Raw genomic sequence first — 24,324 nt, forward strand, 5'->3', positions numbered from 1 at the left:
TCAAGGGGGAGGATTTGGGTTTGTAATTGTACCACTCACTACCCAGGATATAAGAGGGTTGGAAAAAGAATTACCCCCATATTTGGATGATCCCATAGGGGTGGGGAAAAAGATAGAGGAATATTTGGGAAATGGGGATTATACATGGAAGGATTGGGATTTTCTTTTAGGAATTTTGTTTGGGTCATCAGAGAAATGAATGATTTTGCAGAAAGCTCGGCAGCTGTGGGAAGATGAACACCCACAAGCAGCAGGGGGGGCTGGACCCAATGCACCTACGGTGGGTGATGCCATCCCCCAGGCAGACCCCCAGTGGGACCCAAATAACCAGGCCAGTCTGGCTCACCGTGATTGCCGTGCTTATTTGATCAGGGCAATCAAGTCTGCGGCTCCCAGAACGAACAACATAGCTAAGGCTCTGTCGTTGGAACAGGAGAAACAGGAAAGCCCTCATTGGTTGGAGAGGATTAGGGATGCCTTGAGGAAGCACGGGGGGATGGATCCTGAAGGGCCAGCCTTCAACACATTGCTTAAGGTAAAATTTATTACTAAGGCCTGACCTGATATAAGGAAAGGAGTTGTCCTGGTTTTGGGAAAATTTGGGGGAAAACCTCCAGAAGGAGCCCCCAGACAGCAAACCCCACGACTCCTCCCCCCCCCACCCCACCGGGTTCGGGAAGAATTTCCTCGGAGAAGAGTGGGAGAAAAAACCTGTTTATTTAACAAGCAAGACACTCCCCAGCACAGGGAAGAAAGACAACACCAGCTGACAAAAAAACTCTTTCACCGTTCTGAAGGGATGACAAACTCAGTCTCTCTGGCGAGTGGTCGCTCAGGTATCAGTCTCTGGCGCTGGGGATGACTGCTGCAGGTGACAAAGTGTAGCCTCCCGGTGTTTCTTGGGGTTCCCAGGTCCCCGTCCGTTCAGATGGTATCCAGGAGAGGGAGGGGACGGGGTGGAAGAGAAAACAGTCCAGGGAAAAAGTTGGACTGCCTAGCTGAACTAACTAATAAGCAGAAAGCAAGGGCAAAGCGAAGGAAAGAAAAAGGCAGAAGCGAGCAAGCAGGCAAGCAAGCAAGCAAGCAAGCAAGCAAGCAAGCCGAGCTAAAACCTCTCCTAAACATAGACCATGGGGGAGGTGAGCCGGCTGATAACAAGACAAAACAAAGCTTCACTCTCAGACTCAGTCCTGGAAGCACAGGACATAATACCAAACATAATCAGGACACACGATTGGAGATACAAACACCATAACATCACCCTAGGACATTCCACCCCTTATCTCCATATCGTGAACATACTAAACAGCATGTAAAAACTTCAGCAAGTAGAAATTTCCATATTTCACTTATTCGGACACATTTCCTTCTGTCTCATGCTGCCTCACCCCACAATCAGATCTCCCTGAGGCACACATCGTGTTGTTCCATCTCTCTGCATTACCCACCATGTACAACCTGGTCCTTGAGCAAAGACAATCCCACGAATGGGTTTGTCTGTACTCGGGGCAGAATTGATCCAAACTGCCTTCCCCAACAAACCTCTGATATGTGCCACTGGGACTTTGTCTCCATCTACTATATTCAGGGACTCAGACTGGGCAGGGCCCGCTCGGTTGGTGGAACCCCGGGTGTTAACTAACCAAGTGGCCTTTGCTAAATGCTGCTCCCAGTTTTTGAATGATCCCCCACCCAATGCTCTCAAGGTGGTTTTTAACAGTCCATTGTACCTTTCCACCTTCCCTGCAGCTGGTGCATGGTAGGGGATATGGTACACCCACTCAATGCCATGTTCCCTAGCCCAAGTGTTGATAAGGCTATTCTTGAAATGAGTCCCATTGTCTGACTCAATCCTCTCAGGGGTACCATGCCTCCAAAGGACCTGCTTTTCCAGGCCCAGGATGGTGTTACGGGCTGTAGCGTGAGACACAGGGTAGGTCTCCAACCATCCAGTGGTGGCTTCCACCATGGTCAGTACATAGCGCTTGCCCTGGCGGGTTTGAGGCAGTGTGATGTAATCAATCTGCCAGGCCTCTCCATACTTGTACTTGGACCACCGCCCCCCATACCAGAGGGGCTTCACCCGCTTGGCCTGCTTGATGGCAGCGCATGTCTCACAGTCATGGATAACTTGCGAAATACTGTCCATGGTTAGATCCACCCCTCGGTCTCGTGCCCACTTATATGTGGCATCTCTGCCCTGATGACCTGAGGCATCATGGGCCCATCGAGCCAGGAACAACTCTCCCTTGTGTTCCCAATCAAGGTCTATCTTCGACACCCCTATCTTTGCAGCCTGATCTACCTGCTGATTGTTTTTCTGCTCTTCATTAGCCCTACTTCTGGGAACATGGGCATCTACATGGCGAACCTTCACAGGTAATTTCTCTAACCGGGTAGCGATATCTTTCCACTCTTCGGCAGCCCAAATTGGTTTTCCTCTACGCTGCCAGTTAGCCTCTTTCCATCTCTCCAACCATCCCCAGAGAGCATTGGCTACCATCCATGAATCGGTATAAAGGTAAAGCTTTGGCCACTTCTCTCTTTCAGCAATGTCTAAGGCCAGTTGAACCGCTTTGAGTTCAGCAAGTTGACTGGATCCACCCTCTCCTTCAGTGGCCTCTGCTACCCGTCGCGTGGGGCTCCATACGGCTGCTTTCCACCTCCGATTCATCCCCACAATGCGACAGGAACCGTCGGTGAATAGAGCATAGCGTGTTTCCTCTGCTGGCAGTTGGTTATATGGTGGAGCTTCTTCAGCCCGTGTCACTGGTTCCTGTTCCTCATCTGTGACACCAAAACTTTCACCTTCAGGCCAATTTGTAATTACTTCCAAAATCCCAGGGCGATTCAGTTTTCCAATCCGGGTGCGCTGTGTAATGAGGGCAATCCACTTGCTCCATGTAGCACTGGTGGCATGGTGGGTTGAGGGAACCTTTCCTCTGAACATCCACCCCAGCACTGGCAGTCGGGGTGCCAGGAGGAGTTGTGCTTCTGTGCCAACCACCTCTGAGGCTGCTTGGACCCCTTCGTAGGCAGCCAGGATCTCCTTCTCGGTTGGGGTGTAGTTGGCCTCGGACCCTCTGTAGCTCCGACTCCAAAATCCTAATGGTCGGCCTCGAGTCTCACCAGGCACCTTCTGCCACAGGCTCCAGGACAGACCATGGTTCCCGGCTGCAGAGTAGAGCACGTTCTTCACATCTGGTCCCGTCCTGACTGGGCCAAGGGCTACTGCATGAGCAATTTCCTGCTTTATCTGGGCAAAAGCTTGTTGCTGCTCAGGGCCCCAATGGAAATCGTTCTTCTTGCGGGTGACCAGGTAAAGAGGGCTCACAATCTGACTGTACTCAGGAATGTGCATCCTCCAAAAACCTATGGCGCCTAAGAAAGCTTGTGTCTCCTTCTTGTTAGTTGGTGGGGACATAGCTGTGATTTTGTTGATGACATCAGTAGGAATCTGACGCCGTCCATCTTGCCACTTCACTCCCAGGAACTGGATCTCTCGAGCAGGTCCCTTAACTTTACTCTTCTTGATGGCGAAGCCGGCTTCCAGGAGGATTTGGATGATTCTCTCTCCTTTCTTGAACACTTCTGCTGCTGTGTTCCCCCACACAATGATATCATCAATATATTGTAAATGTTCTGGAGCCTCACCTTTTTCTAGTGTAGTCTGGATCAGTCCATGGCAGATAGTAGGACTGTGCTTCCACCCCTGGGGCAGTCGATTCCAGGTGTACTGCACTCCCCTCCATGTGAAAGCGAACTGAGGCCTGCACTCTGCTGCCAGAGGAATGGAGAAAAATGCATTGGCGATATCGATAGTGGCGTACCACTTTGCTGCCTTGGACTCCAGCTCGTACTGCAGTTCCAGCATGTCCGGCACGGCAGCGCTCAGTGGTGGAGTCACCTCATTCAGTGCACGATAGTCTACGGTCAGTCTCCATTCTCCTTCAGATTTACGTACAGGCCAGATGGGGCTGTTGAAGGGTGAGTGGGTTTTGCTGACCACCCCTTGGCTCTCCAGCTCACGGATCATTTTATGGATGGGAACCACGGCATCTCGAGTTGTTCTGTATTGTCGGCGATGCACTATGGAAGTGGCAATTGGTACCTTTTGCTCTTCTCCTTTCAGAAGTCCTACAGTACTTGGATTCTCAGACAGTCCAGACAAGGTGTTCAATTGCTGGATGCCCTCTGTCACCACAGCTGCTATCCCAAATGCCCACCTGAATCCTTTTGGATCTTTAAAATACCCCCTTCGGAGGTAATCTATGCCCAAAATGCATGGGGCCTCTGGGCCAGTCACAATAGGATGTTTTTTCCATTCATGTCCAGTCAAGCTCACATCAGCTTCCACCAAGGTAAAGTCCTGTGATCCACCTGTCACACCAGCAATAGAAACAGATTCTGCCCCCACATATCTTGATGGGACTAATGTGCATTGGGCACCAGTATCAACCAAAGCTTTATACTTTTGTGGTTCCGATGTGCCAGGCCAACGAATCCACACAGTCCAGAAGACACGATTTTCCCTCGCCTCTCCCTGGCTAGAGGCAGGGCCCCTCTAAGCCTGTTTATCCTTCTTTCCTTGGGCATATGTCTTAGAGGTTCCTTCAAGGGGATCAGATATATCATCATCATCATACTTGGCAGCTTGGCTACGGGCAACTGGAGCTGCTCTCCTTTTGGTGGAACTTCCTCTTTGGGTCTTGCCTTCCTTCAATTCACGCACCCGTTGTGCCAGAGCAGCAGTAGATTTTCCATCCCATCTCCTCATGTTTTCTCCGCAATCACGTAGGAAGAACCACAGCTCAGCTCGTGGGGTGTACCTCCTCTCCCCATCAGGGGAACGTCTGCGTTGGATACCAGGGCCTCTAATTTGTACTGCTGAGATTTGGAGAAGGTCCTCTTTAATCTCCTCCCTGAGTCTTTTATGATTCTCCTCTATCTTGTCTTCTAATTTCTGCAGACGTGTTTCCACAGCTGCAATTCTGGCATGTGTTGGGCCATGCACAGCATCTGCATATGCTCGGAGCTTCTTTGCCATATCAAGCACGGTCTCATCCCTCTCGTCCCGCTTCATTATTGCTAAAGCAGAAGCGTATTCATGGGGCCCAAGTCGTACAAGTTTTCGCCACATCACAGATGTACATGGTACCAAGTCCGGATTCCTAGTTGTTAGGTCATCTGAGAAGATAATCTCTGCCACTGCCATTTCTCTCAGGCGTTGGATCCCTTGTTCTATCGTCTTCCAGTGGGTCTGCTGCATATAAAGATCATCTGCACACAGGTATCTTTGTGCTACACTGTCCAGGACCCGTGCCCAGAGGCTGTGAGGGTTAGGCCCTCTCATCATTCCTTGGTCGATGACAGGGTCATGTGACAGGGATCCCAAATGCCTGGCTTCAGTGCCATCCAGAATTGTAGCCTCGCCTGCAGCATCCCAAAGACGGACCAACCAACTAATTATAGACTCATCAGGTCGCCGGGTGTAATCCTTTCTTAGGCCACGGAGGTCCTTTAGGGAAAAAGACTCAATATTGGCCTCTGATCTTGTACCAGTTGCTTTGACTCCTGGTTTTATGTCAGGAGGCGTCGAGGGTCCTTCTCCTGCATCATCATCATCATCATCCACTGGTCTATCAGTCTTGTCTGTGCACTTTCCACTTCTCGTGCTGGTAGCAACAGCCATTGGTTGAGGCTTACTGACAGGTTTAGCTGCTGGCTTAGGCTCACTGTCTGGTGTAGTTGTTGGCCTCGAGCCTGGGGTGTTGGCTGCAGCCTGAGTGACTGGGATAGTGGCTGATTTATCTGCCTGTCCCCCTTCCTCTGTCTGCTGCCCTACAGTATCTAGCAGGGTACGGTAAGCATATGCCAGGGCCCAGCTCACTGCAATGATCTTCTTCTCCTTAGAATTACCATGGCACTTCTCTTTCAAGCACTTTGCCACCCCAGCTGGGCTCTGAATTTGTTCACATGGAAAATCCCAGGATGTAGGGTCAGAAAATTCCCCCAAGATTTGGCCCATATCCTCCCATTTCCCACACCATTCAGGATTCCTCACGCCTGGCTCTACTCTGGGGTCAGGGGTCTCAGCCCCTCTAGAAATCTCAGCTCTCATTCTAGAGAAACTGCAGACTGTATAGAGAAAGCTTACTATATTAAACACCAGAAAGATGGTCTCTTTAACACTCAGGGGGAACTGAACATTCTCTAATAAGGATGTAACAAATTCAGAGGAGAAGAAGGAGAACAAAGGCTGAAAAGCCTCATCCCCTGCTTCTCCTCTAACAAACTGAGTGCACAACCACAACCAAGAACCATACATTCCTGGAACAGATTCCAGCACCTTTATAAATCTCCTGCAGGCCATTAAAACCAAGCCCAGCCCGATGGATATTTTGGTCAATGCCCCTCTGCTACAGAAACTACGCATTAGGGACAATACCGGAGCTATTTCTGGATAAGCAAATAAACCCAGGGACCACAAAGGTATTAGGACTTCAAAAAACCCTAGGGACCAAAATCCCATGCAGGCCTCCACCCCAAAAGACATGAATTCCAACAACATAGCCAATAATTGCTCTATACCAACACAAAAGAATTTGAACCAAATTATTATTATTAGAACAGGGTTTTTTCCCACTTTCTCGAGCCTCGAGTTGGGCGCCAATTTATTTGTCCTGGTTTTGGGCAAATTTGGGGGAAAACCTCCAGAAGGAGCCCCCAGACAGCAAACCCCACGACTCCTCCCCCCCCCCACCCCACCGGGTTCGGGAAGAATTTCCTCGGAGAAGAGTGGGAGAAAAAACCTGTTTATTTAACAAGCAAGACACTCCCCAGCACAGGGAAAAAAGACAACACCAGCTGACAAAAAAACTCTTTCACCGTTCTGAAGGGATGACAAACTCAGTCTCTCTGGCGAGTGGTCGCTCAGTTATCAGTCTCTGGCGCTGGGGATGACTGCTGCAGGTGACAAAGTGTAGCCTCCCGGTGTTTCTTGGGGTTCCCAGGTCCCCGTCCGTTCAGATGGTATCCAGGAGAGGGAGGGGACGGGGTGGAAGAGAAAACAGTCCAGGGAAAAAGTTGGACTGCCTAGCTGAACTAACTAATAAGCAGAAAGCAAGGGCAAAGCGAAGGAAAGAAAAAGGCAGAAGCGAGCAAGCAGGCAAGCAAGCAGGCAAGCAAGCAAGCCAGCAAGCAAGCAAGCCGAGCTAAAACCTCTCCTAAACATAGACCATGGGGGAGGTGAGCCGGCTGATAACAAGACAAAACAAAGCTTCACTCTCAGACTCAGTCCTGGAAGCACAGGACATAATACCAAACATAATCAGGACACACGATTGGAGATAGAAACACCATAACATCACCCTAGGACAGCCTGATACCTGAAATTCCCCTCTAATGTATAACCCTCCCTTTTAATTTTTAATTCTTACAGAATTCATAGTTTTCTCCCCCGTTGCTTCTTTCATCTTTCAATATCCAATTTCATTTATCAGCAGCCCTACAGTTTGTTTGTAAAGGCAAATATCTTTTTCCATTCATCAATCAGTGGAATCCATCCCATTGTTTCTTTTATCTCTCAGTGCTAGCCTTATCTACAAGCAGATCCACAGCTCATTTGTAAAGAAAAAATTCAACATTCCTCTCAATCTGGTTCTGTAAGAAGGCCATAACTAAATGCTTGCATGGGGATTTTGGCTTCTGGAGCAGTGGGGTAGGGCTATTGTTGGTTCCTACCCCTCCATCCCATGATGATGTAAGGGGTGAGGGAGGCCATGTGTGGTGTGCACTGGCAGTGATCCTCATGAAATCCTTCTAATCCTCTCCTTCGACCTAGTCAAGCTCCTGGAAATGACAGGACAGAAAAAAAATTTTAAAAGTGCTCAGTTTTGTGCCCTCCTGCCCTTGTGGGGTGAGGGGCAGGAGGCAGAGGTCCAGCTTGGTCTCTCTCTGACCTTTCCTTTGAGACAACACTGTCTGCTCCCACCACAAAGGCACAGAGGGTGCTCTTTGCCCCCACCAGTGGGAAGTGGCTCTGCTGACCCCACTAAGAGTGCTGGAAGATGAGTCTGTGAACTAAACAGTTGAATATTGCCTAGAGGGGGGTAGCAGGCAGTAGATGTGCCACCATTCTCTTTCCAGGATCCCACTGGGAGTACTTGAACTATCGACGATGAGAGAGAGACGGGGACACTGAATGGTGATCAAAATCCAATTTTTACTGAGCACTACATGTGCTTATATACCATTTACAGGAAGGCTGGTAATATTTTACTGCAATCACATAGACAAACCTTACATAGACAAACTCTCACATAGACAAACTTTACATTTGGACTTAGTAAAATCTTATTTCCCATAAGCCAGACTTGATCCAGTCCTCTTGCAGTCAGGTCTCGGTTTGCTCTTGCCAGGCTTCCTCGTTGTCAGGCTGCATTTGCTGATTAAATCTGCAGTACTCTCAGTCTCATTTGCATTACCCATATCCACATCTCCCCCGTTTCTTTTAACTAAAAATACACTCTTCAGCGATTTGTCTATTAAATTCTTAACACACTGTAAAATACAAGGAATAACTACTACAAGGCATAATATGATGCCTAATACATACAAACCTATTTTAACTAAATTCCTGACCCAGCCAGTGAGTCCCCAGTGCCCTAAGAGCCAGTTCAGCCAGTCGTACCCATGATCTACACGAAGTTTATTCCCACCTTCTTTCAGGGCTTGAATGCTGGCATAGATGGGCTGGGAGTGGTCAGAAAGGTTAAGGCAACACATCCCATCGAATTCCTCAGCCACAGGCGGCGGCGGAGCTCGGAGGCGGCCCCAGCGCAGGTGGGAGCCGCGCTCGGTTGTGCGGGGGCTCGGGGCTCGCTGCGGGCCTCGGGGGCGGCAGGGGGCTCTGGCGGGTTGGTTGTGCCGGTGCCGGCCCGTGTTGGCGCTGGGCTGAGGGCGCTGCGGGAGCGGCTGCCCGCGGTCTCCTTGCCGCTGGGGCCTCGGCAGGAGCCGGTGCCGGAGCAGCGCTGGCTCGTCCCGGTTGCTGTGGGTGGCACAGAGGTGTCTGCCCTGTGCCCGGGGCTGTGCGGGAAAATTCCTGTGGCCAGAGGTTTGTGTGCCCGCAGGAGACAGAGGAGTCCTGTAAAAGTGACTTTATTGATGAACAAAGAGAGAGGCCATGCGGCATTTGCCATGCGGTCTCTAAAGCGCCGCCTCCTTTTTATCCTCATTTTCCCGTCTGCATCTCCCTGTCCCTTTCCCCTCTGGCTGACGTTTTTGGAAGGTTCAGACTTCCCGATCCGCCTACTGCATGTCCCTCTTAATATGCACCCCTACTACGGTATTAATCTTACTGCTTTCAATCCTTCCTTTTCTCATATTCTCAAGAATTGCCTTTACTAACTTTTAATTTCCATTGACTCAATTTCTTTTCCTGTGTCCTCTTTGGCGCAAGGTGTCGTGCATGGTAAAAAGCTGAGAGTTGCTGCAGCACATCAGAGGAGCAGCAGCATTCGTTTAAGCCATGGTCTGCCAGGGAACCACGAAAACGTGTCCCATTCCCATCGTTTCTCCGGAATACGAGCTACTTTCTTATTTCCTTTGTTATCTGTTTCACCACTTTTCAGTTATCATCTATTTGTGAACAGCAGTTTGAGTCATGTAATTTTCCGTAAACTCCTCCTCCTTCTGTTAATAGATAATCTGATCCTATCCCATGTGAAATGTCTCCTTCCTTATTTCAGTGGATTGGTCGTCAGGAAGGTCAGGATTTGGAGCTGTCTGGTTGGTTATTATTTTGAGGACACCTTTTATCCTAATTCTGCCACTTAAATTATGGATGGATTTTCTGTGTCCTGATATGAATTCGTTAGGGTTCCCAGGGGCTGGTCCATGGTGTTGTAGGATTGGCTCTGGTGTCTGTTCATCTTTTTTCCGTTTTTGGGTGCTCCCTCCATCCAGGGCTGCATCAATTGACCACTTTTCTCTAATTAAATCACCACATACTTGGATTTCCAACTCATTTCCCTGAACTCGTGGCACCAAAAACACCCCAGTGCCCCAATACACCCTATATAACCTGGACAGTGACAGCACAGGTTGGAGCAGGGAGAGGGATGATTCCCCCCCACTTTTTTTAGTAAAGCTTTCCCAACATTCTCCGTTTGCTGATTCCCTTTGCAGCTTAACCAATTTCTGTTGCAGTCAGATATCCTCACTGTGGGCTCTGCCTTTAGTTGTGCAAATTCCATCTGTGCAAGCAGGCAGCGCTTGGCATGTGAGACAGAGGCAATCACCGAAATTCCTCCCCCAGGCATGAAGATCCTGGTTCATTGTGCACACATTGCCCTAGCAGTGTTAATTTGCATTTCTAAAGATCCTCTCCTGGCTGTGCCTGGATCCAATGCTTTTATTCCAGAGCAGCCATTAGGTTATCCACAAGTGCACCCCCACAATCTGTTTTTTTTTTTCTTTTCTCTTTTTTTTTAACAATTTTGTACTAACTGTTTATGTGTTGAAGCCTCACCATTAATACTCTTCTAGTTTTGCAAAATGCAACATAAAGGTGAGCATCGAAAAACCCATTCTGAAATTTTGCCATCATTAAGAGCCACCCACAAATACACACAAAGAAATTCCAATGCAATCTAGATTTTTCTACTTCTTCTCCTAGGAGTAAAAATTGATTCTCACACGACTGGTCCAAACCCAACTCAGAATATAAAAGTAGGATTACTATGAAAAATTTTTCTAATGGTGTAATCTTGTCACTGAAACTGCAGAAAAACAAAAACTCTCCAACAATATCTTAATATTAGAGAGTCAAGGCATTACTTGATCCTGGTCAGGATGTGCAACAGAAAAAATTTCATCCACACATAGCCCGGGTATGCAGAGAAAATAATTCCATGAGATGTGCATTTTACTAGATTTTTCCTAAACTTTTTATTGTCCGAACCCATTGAAATCCATTGGTTTAGTGTTCATTGCTTCTAAGTTGTGTAGTTCTTAGTATTTGGTTTCCTATTGCAAATGGATTTCTCCTCTTCTGATGTTAATTAGATCCACATTCCTGGATTTCCTTTTCAGTCTTTTCCAGACCAGGTGTCTCCATCTATGCCGGGGCAGTGTCTGGGGTGGGTGTTCCTTGATGTTTGCTGTGTTTCGTTGATGTTTTGTTGAATGTCGTTCTCTTTGTTGGTATCATTTGGGCTATTCCCAGTCTGTTGAGATGTTAAACTCATCTCTGTTGAGTGGTGCAACATCCCTTAAAAAAAAACCTTTTAAAATTTCTTTCCTGAGAGAAAGGCAAACCGAGCCTGACTAGTGAAATGAAATGTGAAAAAAATTTAAATTTGGTATACTTTCCAGCAATGGAATCGCAGGCAGCCCAGTGTGTGAGTGTAATTGAGAGGCAGAGTCCTGGGTGGATGCTGTGAACAGCAAAGTGCCAAGGCAGGCTCTGTGCCAGCCCAGCTTCCTGTGGCAGAGATTTCACAAGAGACAGGATTCTGGCCACAGACTGCTTGAAATATCCATCCCTTATCTCCAGCCCGCACTAGGTGGAGAATTCCCAGGGTAAGGAATTGCAAAGATCAATTCCAAGGGAGATAATTGAATATCTGCCCTGGCTCTGGCCAAAGGTTATAATGGCCGGATGCTTGGCCTTCAGCCAAGGGCACACACTGACTCAGAAAACACTTCCTAAATGCAGCAACATGTTGCATATTCATAGACCTTCATGCATTATTCTGAATCATTGTCCTCTGACCTGTAAATCATTTTTTCCTTCCCTGGGGTTTTGCTGTCCCATAATCCAAGAATCTGAATAATTTTCTGATTATCTTTTTTACAATTCTCTGAGTTATTTACATGAACAAAAGATTTTTACATTATACTCCAAGAAAAATATATTTATAACACAAGTATTTCTAAGTTTTTTTAATTGCAGAAGTAAAAGAAACTATATTCATACAGCAATGTTTTCCAGCATATAGCATTCATTTTAATATTTGCAAAAACTCAATAATATAATGTACACTTATAACACACATAGAATTCAAATTTCTTTTTTGCAGTCTGGAGGAGACATAGCTGGTGGTCCAATCATTTTGTTATTTTTCATTTTCTCAGGTTTTTTTCCTTTTCTCCTGTCCATACCTCAACACTGAGGATATTTGGGTTTAAAAAGTCATACAATGTTGTGGCTAGAGCAGAGAATCTTCAATCCAGGTCCTGCAATTTCCTATTAATCCTGAGAATTCTTACAGCTGCTTTTTCGTCCTGGATTACTTCTGAGATTCCCTGGTCCCTCTCTGGGTCAATACACCACAAACCCTAAATCAAAATATGTCCCAAATATTTAACCCTTTTCTCCACCATTTCCTCTTTTATTTCAAATACTCAAAGATGCTTTTTAGCCTGAACATTCAGCCATTTCACAGAGGCTTCTTCTGCCACTTCTTGTCCTCCTGATTGCAGCAAGTCATCCACATCCTGCATTAACCCAATCCCTGGGGGTGGGGTAAATTCTTGTGATATTTTCTGCAAGGCTTGCCCCAATAAGGCTGGTGCTTCCGTGCATCCCTGCAGAAGGACCGTCCATGTCTTTTCCGTTTTCTTTTCTACCTCTTGTTCCCACTCAAAGGCAAAATCCAGTTTACCATCCTGTGTAAGTGGGCATCCCCAGAAAGCATCTTTGCCATCAAGGACTGAATGGTGGCCGTGTGAGGAGGGCACCTGGTTGAAGATGGTGTAAGGATGTGAGAGCCCCTGGGTGCTGGGGCCCCCTTGGGCCCTGGGGTTCATCCCTCAGGGGCTGTAGAAACTCTGCCATGGCCTTTGCCTTCCCCTTGGCCTTTTCCTCCTCCCTTCTTGCATTCCCCTGCTGTGCCTTTGTGACCAAGTGCTCCAGGGGCTTCTTCTGCCCCTCCTGCAGCCCCCTCAGTGCCTGGGGGTGCTCATCCTCTGACAGCTGCTGAGCTTTCTGCTAAATCATTCCTTTCTGCACTGACCCAAGGAAAATTCTTAAAAGCTAATCTGGATGCTTGCCCGTCCAATGCCCATTTCCCAGCTGTTCCTTCGTGCTGCTCCTTGTGCTGTGGCTGCCGTGGCCAGCCCGTATCCCAGAGCCGGTGCCTGTCCTGCCGCAGTGTCCAAACGCGGCCCCCCCGGCGGGCAGGGCCGGCAGCTCCACGGGGCCGGGCAGCGGCCGGGGCGTCCCGCAGCCTCCTGGGGGCCGGGGGCCACTGCCGGGCCTGCAATTGCCGGGGGGTGCTGGGCTCAGGCAGCGCCCGGCGCTGAGCCCCGGCTGCCCCACAGCCCCGGCCCGGCCCCGCAGCTCCCCACAGGCCCCCAGCCCGTGCTCCCGGTGCCGCCTCTCTGCGCCCGCTCCTGCCGCTGCCCAGCACAGAGAAACCCCCTGCAATCCTGACCTCCTTGTGTGCCTGTCCTGGCAACCGGGTATACAAAGGATCTGCATCAGCTGGCAACATTTGAGGACAAGAGCCTGCTGAAAAACATCCCCATCCTCAGAATTTTTCTCTTCCTCCTCTTTAGCATCCTTCATTTTTCTTCCCGCATAGATTGCTCCTGCTTCTTCTTTCCTGAACCATATTCCTGCACACTCCCCTTCACACAGTCCCTTCCCAGCACACCGGCAGCATCCATGCCCTGTTGTCTAAATCTCTTCTGGACTTCCCTTATTGCCCCTCTGTGTGTCCATGTCCTTGATTACCTCTGGGAGAATGTGCAAACTCCCTCAACATGTTCCCAAGGGACCCTTCAGACATATTTTGGGATCATCCTCCCTTTTGCCAGGAGCTCTTCCTGGCTTTCCCTTTCTACCCTCCCTTTTCACCCTGCCATGTTTAGTCCCCGAAGATCCCACTGTAGTCACTGCTGAGATTTTCAGTGCTCTCTGGCTGCCGACTCTTCCCAGCCCCCCTGATCTGTCACTCGTCTGTCTCCTGGTCACTCTCGGGTACCCAATCCATGCCCGGTGCCGCCGCCACCCAAGGGAGCCGATCACCCAAACTCGGTGAGGCACCTTCAGCTCCACTCACTGCAGCCGCCCCGGACGGGGGAAGGAATTCTGACCGAGCCCAAGGTGTTTGAAAAAATTCACATCACCAGAGGTTTCTGTCTCTTCGGAAGACAGAGGAGTCTTGTAAACGTAATTTAATTCATAAAAAAAGGAAGAGAGCACTGGCCATTTCCCATGGGGCTTCTGCAATTCTTGGAGTACACAGCCTCCTTTTCATCCTAATTTTCCCAGCCTCATCTCCCTCTCCCTTTCCATATTGCCTGAAGTACTTGAGTGGTACAGACATCCCAATGCACCTGCTGAATTCCCCCCCCCGTTAATATGCATTCCACTTTTGAAAAGCTAACGATATTCATGGCTCTGTTAAGTGTTTGTTCTTCTTCTGGGAGTTCATGAATTGAGCAGGACCTTGGCTGAGCAGCAGTCTGTGTGGTCAATTAATAACATTTTCTGACCCTGATGGCTTCTGCTGCCACATCCTTATGTCCACGTCCCCGGCCCTGTGTCCAAGCGGATTCGCAGCCTGTGTTTGTAGAGACCCTTTGCTGTTGTTCCTTGCATGGGGGTCCCCCGTTTTGGGGCCATCCCCCCTGGAGCAGGGTGTCCCGGCTTGGTGCAGCCCCGCCCCTCGGGCAGCGCTGAGCCAATGAGAGCGCGCGGCGGTGATGACGCAGCAGTGTCCAGGCAGAGCCGCAGCTCCCAGCGTTGCCCACCTGGAGCCACCTGCGCCCGGCCCGGGCCCCAGCGCCCCCCGGCAGGGGAATTTGGGGAGGTGGGAGAGGGGGAGCGCCAAGGCCGGCCCCCCCCGCGCTGTGGTGGCGTTTTGGAGGTTTTTCCAGGCACGAGATGCCCAGTGACTTCCTGAGATGAACCTGGGCAAGGAGAAACCCCCAGCCTAAGGCCCTCTTCTCTTTTGTTTTCCTCCAAACTAGGATTTTTCATTCCAAAGACCTGGGCAGATGGAGCAGGAGGAAAAACCCCAGAGATCCCTCTCGAGGAGCGGCTGCAAACCCAGCCCAGGGAGCTGCGAGGAGGAAAGACCCTCCCTGAGCTGGGAAGGCGGCCGGAGATCCAGGCAGAGCTCAGAGCTGGTGGAGAAGCCTCCTGGAGGGGAGAAGCCCCACGAGTGCTTGGAATGTGGGAAGGGTTTCAGGTGGAGCTCCCATCTGATCCTGCACCAGGTGATCCACACTGGGGAAAAGCCCTATGAGTGTGGGAAATGTGGGAAAAGCTTCAGGGATAGCAACTACCTTATGCAGCACCAAGTGATCCACACAGGGGAACGGCCCTACACCTGCTTGGAATGTGGGAAGAGCTTTGGGTGGAGCAGTGGCCTGAGAAAACACCAGCGCATCCACAGTGGGGAGAGGCCCTACGAGTGTCCCAAGTGTGGGAAGACGTTTCAGAGAAGCTCCAGTCTCCTGGAACATGAGCGGATTCACACCGAGGAGAGGCCCTTCCGCTGCCCCGACTGCGGGAAGGGATTCAGGCACAATTCCACCCTCACTGCCCACCGGCGCATCCACACTGGGGAGAGGCCCTACGAGTGTCCTGAGTGTGGGAAGAGCTTCTCACACAGCTCAACCATGACCGAACACCAACGGAGGCTCCACTAAGGGAAGCCCTGCGAGTGTCCCGAGTGTGGAAAGAGCTTCGTGCTCTGCTCCAGCTCCATTTCCCATGGGAGGATCGGTGTTGGATGATCCCCAGCGACCCCCGTTGGGCAGAGCCCTGGTGATCCGTGGTCCTGGTTATCCCTGTTGGGTGGAAGGAAGGGGTTGGAGAGATTTCTCTCTCTTTTCCTTGTCCCGCTGTGATTTGGTTGGTAATAAATTCCCTCGCTGTGCCCAGGCTGGCTCTGTTGTTCCCGTGCCGGTGCTCGGGGCGGGATCTCTCCTGTTCCTTCTCTCAACTCCCGGGCCTGTCCTCAGCCAATCAGAGAATGCGATGAAGAAGATTCAGCCAATCAGAGAGAGCAGCTGTGATGACTCACCGGTTGCCGGGCAGACCCGCAGCACCCAGTGTTCCCCACCTGGGCCCCACCCTCCCCCCAATCACGATCCCCCCGCGGGGTCCCCCCAAATCCTTTCCCAGTCCCGCCCCACAATAAACGGGAACAGCCGCGTGTGGGCAGAGTGACAACGGGGCTGGTGAGGACACAAGATCTCCCCCAAAATCAGCACGGGGACGAAGCAGGGGGTCCTGGCTGGGCCTGAGGCCACGGGGTGGGGCTGCAGCCACTGCTGGTTCAGGAGCTCTGTGGGCCGAGAAAAGGGCGTAGCACCTGACTGGGGGCCCGAGGGGGAGCACACACGCTCCAAGGGAGGGGGCACACGACCCGTGGGACCCCCTCTCACCTTCTTGCACAGGTAGAAGCCGAGTCCCAGCGCCAGGAAGACAAAGCCCAACATGAAGCCCCTGATCCCCATCAGCTTTTTGCGGCGGGCAGTGTCTGGCAGCATCTCTGGGGGTCCACAAGGGTTAGGATCTCACAAAACCTCTCACAGACACCCCAAGCCCCTCCAAGCACCCTGTCAATTGTCCCGAGCCCACCCAGGACCCCTTAAAACCTCCTCCCCATCTCTTCCCAACCTCCCCAGCACTCACCAAAGCCCCTCCTATCCCTCTCAGGATCCCATAACCCCCCTCTCACTTTCTCCCCACTGCCCCCGGACCCCCAGACCCTTTCCCAGTCCCACCAGGACTCACAAAGACCTGTCCCAGTCTCTTCCCAGCACAACCAACCTCATTCCAACCCCTGCTTTCCAATCCCTGATCTTTTTCCAACCCCTCCAGACTCACTCAAATCCCTCCTAGTTACACCCAGCACCCCCAAACTCCCTCCCAGTTACTCCCAGCACACCCCAATCCCCCTCGCATCTCCCCCAGTGCCTCCCCTACTACCCCTGCACTGTGGGGTCCGGGCCGTGCCCCAGTGCCGGCTCAGGGGGTGCTGCACCTGGAGCTGGAGCTGACCCCGTGCCGGGGGGGTTTCCAGCAGCACCAGGAGCTGGTAGAAATCCAGTCCCCACTGGGGACCAGGTCGGTGGCCAGCACGTGGCCCGAGAGCTCCTGGTGGCCCTGGAACCAGCTCAGCTGGATGTCGGCAGGGTAGAAATCCATCATGGAGGAGAGCAGGCAGCTGGGTCTGGGCTGTGAGCTCAAGGGCAAGAGTGAGATGGGCACTGGGAGAGAGTGGGGACACACTGGGATCAGCTGGGGGGACCTGGGAGAGAGGGGAGAGGGCTGGTGTGGAACTGAGAGGGATTGAGAATGAAATTGGAGAGAGTGGAGGAAAACTGGGACAGAGTGGAGTGGATTTGGGCAATGGGAGAAAGAGTGGAGGTTTGGGATTTGACTGAAAAGCTTTTGGAAAGGACAGGGAGGGCACTGGGAGAGAGCAGAGAGATTTGGGGGAGCACTGGGATACACTGGGAGAGAGGGTGGAGGTCTGGGAGTGGACTGGGAATGCAATGGCTGTGGACTCAGAGGAATTGGGAGGGACTGTGAGGACACTGGAAGAGATGGGGTGGACCGGGAGAGCCATCAGATTCACTTGGGGTGTGGGGGCAGGAGACCACAGGGATGGGTATCTTAGTTTGAGAGACAGTTTTAAAGAGGACATTAGTTTTGTCTCCTCTATAGGGTTCCAATAATACCTTTCCACCAATAGGTAATAATTAGTAGATGAAAGTGAAAAAAAAACTCCAACAGTTATTAACAAACAGTAAGTCCACAAGGCAAAGGGGGAAAAAAAGTAGATGATTTCTAAATATTAAATTGTCAGACCTTACTCCATGCACATACCTGGTACAAAAGACCCAAAATTCCCCGCTCACCACACTCGGTACAGGTGGCGCCGACTTCTTCCCCAGGGGAAAAACCAACCAGGGGCTGTCCCGAAGGAGAGGAAAGCCCGGGGCTCGCCTGCCCTTGAACTCCTCCCCAGCCGGGCTCCGCGGGCACGGTCCCGGCAGGCGAAGCAGCGGGGCTGAAGCCTCGGGCTGTTTTCTCTCCCGGCTCGGCCCGGCTCGCAGCGGCTTTGGGCTGCAGCGGCGCCGCTCCGCTCCTGCCGGCGCGGAGCCCCCGGGCTGCGACACAGCAGCTGCTCAGTTCGCCTCCAGGCACGGCAAGGCTGCCCCTGCAGCCTCTCCGAGCCAAGAAAAGGGGAAAAATCCTTTGTTTGCTTGGGGCAAAACCGCTTCTCAGGCAAACAGAAACCCACGGTGCACAGAGAGAGCCGCGGAAAACCCGAGCAGCGAGGCTTCAAAACGCCCGCGGAATGAACAAGGAGCCTCTCCCCGCCCCGGCCCCGCACACATCCCCTCCCGGGCTGCCGGGGTTTAGATACAATAACCATTCTTTGGGCACAAAGCAGAGGATCATGGAATTACCATCACCGTAACTCACTGCAAGAGAATCGTGTATAAAATAATCACATGTAAATATCTATCTGTAAAAGCACGTACTGCACTCTGGATCCAGCAATGTGCTCTAGGACAGGAGCAGAGAGGCTGAACGGACACCAGGGGAGATGGGGAATGTACGGACACAGCAAAGCCTCCAAGGGCTTCAACCTCATTCCCAGCTTTTTCGTGTTTCAAGGGCTTTGACTGCTGGAATTGAATGAACTGAGATGTCACCGTGAAAAGCAGAGCAGTCTGGAACCAGACACTGCTGCTGGAGTCAAAGTCTGGACTTGTCACATCTCAGATTTGAAAATATATTGAATAAAAAACTCCCTTAACCACAACATTTCCCAGCACATCCCTCCTCGCACATTACAAAATACACGGAATCATTTCTATAGGGTAAAAAATAAAGTAAAATATACATTGAAATGTTCCCTGATGAAAAGTAACGTTGAGAAAATACAGAATAATGAAGTGTGTTTAGAAAAGCCGGCTGTAATTTCTCAGGTATTTGGCTCAGTGTCAGCTCCGAGCCGGGCTCTGTCTCCCAGGTGCCCAAGTGCCCGGGCCAGCTCTGAGCAGCCTCTCCCGGCTCTCCAGCCCGGCTTTGCCCCGGCTCTGCCCCGGGCAGGCACTCGGTGTTTCCGTGGTGCCCCTGCCCCGCTCAGCTCCCCGTGCCCTGCAAAGGCGCCGAGGCTGCGCTCGGTGCCCCTGGGTGTCACTGAGCGAGGCACTGACGAGCCCCGGTGCCCGGGCACAGCCCCGAGGGACACCCCTCGTCCCCGGCCTCCCGCGGGACACGGAGCCACTGCCCACAAGGCCCTGGCACGTCCGGCCCGGCCAATTCCTCCTGCCCCGGCCAGCCCGGGCTGCAGCCCCAGGGCTCTGCAGGCCGGGGCTGGGGCTGCCGGCTCCCACCGTGGCCAAAGCCTCCCAGGGCTCTGGCCACGCCAGGGGCTACAAGGCCACGAGGCCGGGGCTGCTCCGGGCCGCTTCCAGGCTGTCCCTCTGCTCTTGGGTGCCGGGGGTGGCCCTTTGTGACACGGGCGTGTGTCAGGGCCCTCGGTGATGCGGGACATTGTGGTGCTGTCCTGAATGAGATTGAAATCCATTGAAATCCATTTATCCACTCATCATCAATGAGAGTATTTAAGATCGCTTAAAAATTGGTGACAAGGGCATGAACAAAAGTCAGATTTAATATTGAGCGACAAAATACAACAAGTTTGATGGCAAGATTGACTCTACTGCCTACAGAACAGCTAAGGCACAACAAGGGAAAACAAGCAACAACAAAACCAAACAAAATCCAGGCAACCAAAACAGAAATGAACTGAGAACTCCCTAGGGGAGTGTGGGTGGGTGTGTGCTGTGTTTATGCGCATGGGACAAAAGACAGTGCAGGGAAGGATTAAAAGGAGCATGGCCTAAAAATTTTACAACTCTAAAGAACACTTTAACTTCTCCCTTAATTTGTCACTTAACTTATACCTTAGTCCCTGCAATGCAACAGAGGTACAACACTGAACTAATACCTAACTTAACTTATAACTTAACGTTAACAATTCCACGGAGGAATAACACTTAACAGCATTTAACCTAACTTATAGCTATAACTTCCAAGTTGTACTTAGCAACTTAATAGAAAAACACCACTTAGCTTATGACTTACATTTAACAATCTAGCAATAGAATAATAGAAGTATTTAAGAAAGTTCATAACTATAACTAAACCTTGCATACAGACCTTAGGTATCCAAGGTACTTTCACATCTAGGAAAGTAAGATTTCTCCCAGATTTGCTGTAGCATATGTGCAGGGGCACACACACAGACAGTACACTCAGTGCAAGCAAGGTACCTGGGAAAAATTCCCCTCAGAGCTCAGTGAAATCCTCCCTTCAGATGTTTTTGCATCTCCCACTGGCCGAAGGATGGGGCCTTGAGCAGTGAGGGTATGGGCCCAGGACACGTCGTGTTTCAGCGATCCTCCAGGCACAGCAAAGCCGAGGGTTTGCTGGCTCTGAGAGGCCCCTCAGAGGGAGACTGCTGGTCACAGCCCACGGTGGCCCAGGAGAGCTCAAAGGTCTCCTTTTGGATTTCTGTTGAGAGGGTCACAAGAGAGTGGGCTCCAGTCATAACCATGTTTCATCCTGGCCTCAGTTTGGGTTGGCACTTTCTCTAGAAGTGGGGGAATGCATCCCCACACTGGGATCTCAGGGGTGCCCATGGCCTGGATGACGCTGGCCCAATACCATGCACCCACCAAAGCCACTGACCCTGCCTCTCCAGCTGCACAGGGGACAGAAAATTTAATAGAGAATTTCTGGGTCAGATTAAGACAGGGAGAGATCGTCCAAAAACAGCAGAACAGGCATCACAGACCCAGCCTGGGAACAGGGAGGAAATTTATTACCAACCAAATAGCTCAAAGACAAGGAGAGTGAAAAGTTCTCTCCAACTCCTTCCCCCCACCCAACACGGATCACCAGGGCTCTGCCCAACGGGGGTCACTGGGGATCATCCAACACCGATCCTCCCATGGGGGATGGAGCTGGAGCAGAGCACGAAGCTCTTCCCACACTTGGGGCACTCACAGGGCTTCCCTTAGTGGAGCCTCCGTTGGTGTTCGGTCAAGTGAGAGCTCTGTGAGAAGCTCTTCCCACACTCAGGACACTCGTAGGGCCTCTCCCCAGTGTGGATGCGCCGGTGCCTGATGAGGGTGGAGTTGCGGTTGAATCCCTTCCCACAGTCGGGGCAGCGGAAGGGCCTCTCCTCTGTGTGAATCCGCTCATGTCGTAGGACATGGGAGCTGGTGTGAAACCTCTTCCCACACTGGGGACACTCGTAGGGCCTCTCCCCAGTGTGGATGCGCTGGTGTTTCTTCAGGTAGGACATCCACCCAAAGCTCTTCCCACATTCCAAGCAGGTGTAGGGCCGTTCCCCTGTGTGGATCACCTGGTGCTTCATCAGATCAGAAATCGTCCTGAAGCTTTTCCCACATTTCCCACACTCGTAGGGCTGTTCCCCATTGTGGATCATCTGGTGCTGGATCAGGTGGGAGCTGCAGCTGAAACCCTTCCCACATTCCAAGCACTTGTGGGGCTTCTCCCCTCCAGGAGGCTTCTCCACCAGCTCTGAGCTCTGCCTGGATCTCCGGCCGCCTTCCCGGCTCAGGGAGGGTCCTTCCTTCCCGCAGCTCCCTGGGCTGGGTTTGCAGCTCCTCCTCCTGAGGGATCTATGGGGCTTTTCCTCCTCCTCCATCTGCCCACACCTTCGGAATGACAAGTCCTAGTTTGAGGAAAAGAACAAGATAAGAGGTACTTGGGCTGGGGGCTTCTCCTTTCCCAAGATCATCTCAGGAAGTCACTGAGCATCTTGTGTCTGTGTGTAAGAACCTTCAAAACACCAAGATTCAGCCCAAAAATCCTCCAAAGATCAAGATACACCTCAAACCCCACCCCCCCAAACAACAAGACTGGGCCAAAATCCTCTCCAAAATAGAAAGATTAAGGCCCTGCAAATAAACTAAAGCACCAACAGCCCAATAAAGCTCAGAAACACTAAGATTGATCCCTGTGAAAATCGTGGAACCCTCTCCCTTGTCACCCGCTGCAGGTGGGAGGAACAACACTCCTAGGGCTGGAGGGGAGGCTGCACATACAGGGAAGGGTGGAACCTTGTGCTGTTTCCCGTTTCTGCTCATCCTCCTCCTCTGTTTTCGCCAAATGTCCTCACACTTGTCTTCCTCCTACTATTCCTGCTCCTCCTGCACAATCCCACCTTCTTTTCCCACGTGCAGTATTTGACCATTTTGTGCTTCAACCCTGCTTTTCCTTCCCTTCTTTTGCTGCCCCCAGGCCCAGCACCCACTGCCGGCTCCCTCTTCCCCCCAAACCCACAGCATCCCAGCGCAGGGGCAGCGATGGAGCTGGGGCAGCTCGGGCTGGGGCAGCGCTGGGCTCTCGGCCGCTCCCGCCCGCACTCGCTCCCCACTGCAGCCGCTGCCGCCACCACAGCGCGGGGGGGCCCGGCCTTGGCGCTCCCCCCCTCCCACCTCCCCAAATTCCCCTGCCGGGGGGCGCTGGGGCCAGGACACAGACGAGTGACAGATCAGGGGGGCTGGGAAGAGTCGGCAGCCAGAGAGCACTGAAAATCTCAGCAGGGACTACAGTGGGATCTTCGGGGACTGAATATGGCAGGGCACCCGTGGAGGGTAGAAAGGGAAAGCCAGGAAGGGATCCCAGCAAAAGGGATGATGATCCCAAAATATCTCTGAAGGGTCCCTTCGGAATATGTTGAGGGAGTTTGCACATTCTCCCAGAGGTAATCAAGGACATGGACACCCTGGGAGGCAATAAGGAAAGTCGAGAAGGGATGGAAGGTGTCGGTGTGCTGGGAAGGGATTGGGTGAAGGAGACCGTGCAGGAATATGGTTCAGGCAAGAAGCAGAAGGAGGAATATATGTGGGAAGAAAAAGGGTGATGGAAAAGAGGAGGAAGAGAAAAATACTGAGGATGGGGATGTTTCTCAGCAGGCTCTTATCCTCACAAGTTGCCAGCTGCTGCAGATCCTTTGTATCCCCGGTTGCCAGGACAGGCACACAAGGAGGTCAGGATTGCAGGGGGTTTCTCTGTGCTGGGCAGCGGCAGGAGCGGGCGCAGAGGGGCGGCACCGGGAGCACGGGCTGGGGGCCTGTGGGGAGCTGCGGGGCCGGGCCGGGGCTGTGGGGCAGCCGGGGCTCAGCGCCGGGCGCTGCCTGAGCCCAGCACCCCCCGGCAATTGCAGGCCCGGCAGTGGCCCCCGGCCCCCAGGAGGCTGCGGGACGCCCCGGCCGCTGCCCGGCCCCGTGGAGCTGCCGGCCCTGCCCGCCGGGGGGGCCGCGTTTGGACACTGCGGCAGGACAGGCACCGGCTCTGGGATACGGGCTGGCCACGGCAGCCACAGCACAAGGAGCAGCAGCACAAAGGAACAGCTGGGAAATGGGCATTGGACGTGCAAACATCCGGATTAGCTTTTAAGCATTTTCCTTGAGTCAGTGCAGAAAGGAATGATTTAGCAGAAAGCTCAGCAGCTGTCAGAGGATGAGCACCCCCAGGCACTGAGGGGGCTGCAGGAGGGGCAGAAGAAGCCCCTGGAGCACTTGGTCACAAAGGCACAGCAGGGGAATGCAAGAAGGGATGAGGAAAAGGCCAAGGGGAAGGCAAAGGCCATGGCAGAATTCCTACAGCTCCTGTGCCCATGGGGTCACTGTTTTTCCAGGGAAAATGGAAAAGACATGGACGGTCCTTCTGCAGGGATGCACCACGGAAGCACCGGCCTTATTGGGGCAAGCCTTGCAGAAAATATCACAAGAATTTACCCCACCCCCAGGGACTGGGTTAATGCAGGATGTGGATGACTTTCTGCAATCAGGAGGACAAGAAGTGGTAGAAGAAGCCTGTGTCAAATGGCTGAATGTTCAGGCTAAAAACCATCTTTGATTATTTGAAAAGAAGTGCAAATGCTGGAGAAAAGGGTTAAATATTTGGGACATATTTTGACTGAAATTTTCTATTGTATTGACCCACAGAAGTACCATACAATTTCAGAACTAACATTATCCAGCACTAAAATGGAGCTGGGATAATTCTGAGGATTAGCAGGCAATTGCAACACCTGCACTGAGGATTCTCTGTTCCAGCCCGAATATTGTACGACTTTTTAAACCCAGACAGCCTTAATATTATGGTATGGACATAAGAAAAAGAACAGAACTAGAGAAAATGAAAAAAACCAAAGTGATTGAACCCCTGCCATGGCTCTACCAGACTGAGAAAAGAAATTGGAATGGGATGTGGATGTTAAACAGGGCCATGCCAAA

The 24,324-nt window shown here is 51.7% G+C and overlaps 1 protein-coding gene across 1 annotated transcript in view; it reads right to left on the reverse strand.

Moving 5' to 3' along the window:
- The window catches only part of LOC148218216 (uncharacterized), a 112,200-nt gene that overhangs the window by 48,031 nt on the left and 39,845 nt on the right, over nucleotides 1-24,324 (reverse strand). Inside the window, exon 2 of the mRNA XM_088157925.1 lies at nucleotides 21,079-21,527. Coding sequence (XP_088014051.1) covers nucleotides 21,079-21,527 — 449 coding nt within the window. The remainder of the gene's footprint in view (nucleotides 1-21,078; nucleotides 21,528-24,324) is intronic.

This window comes from Sturnus vulgaris, unplaced genomic scaffold, assembly GCF_052056855.1.
Source record: "Sturnus vulgaris isolate bStuVul1 unplaced genomic scaffold, bStuVul1.hap1 Scaffold_194, whole genome shotgun sequence".
Classification (NCBI taxonomy): domain Eukaryota; kingdom Metazoa; phylum Chordata; class Aves; order Passeriformes; family Sturnidae; genus Sturnus; species Sturnus vulgaris.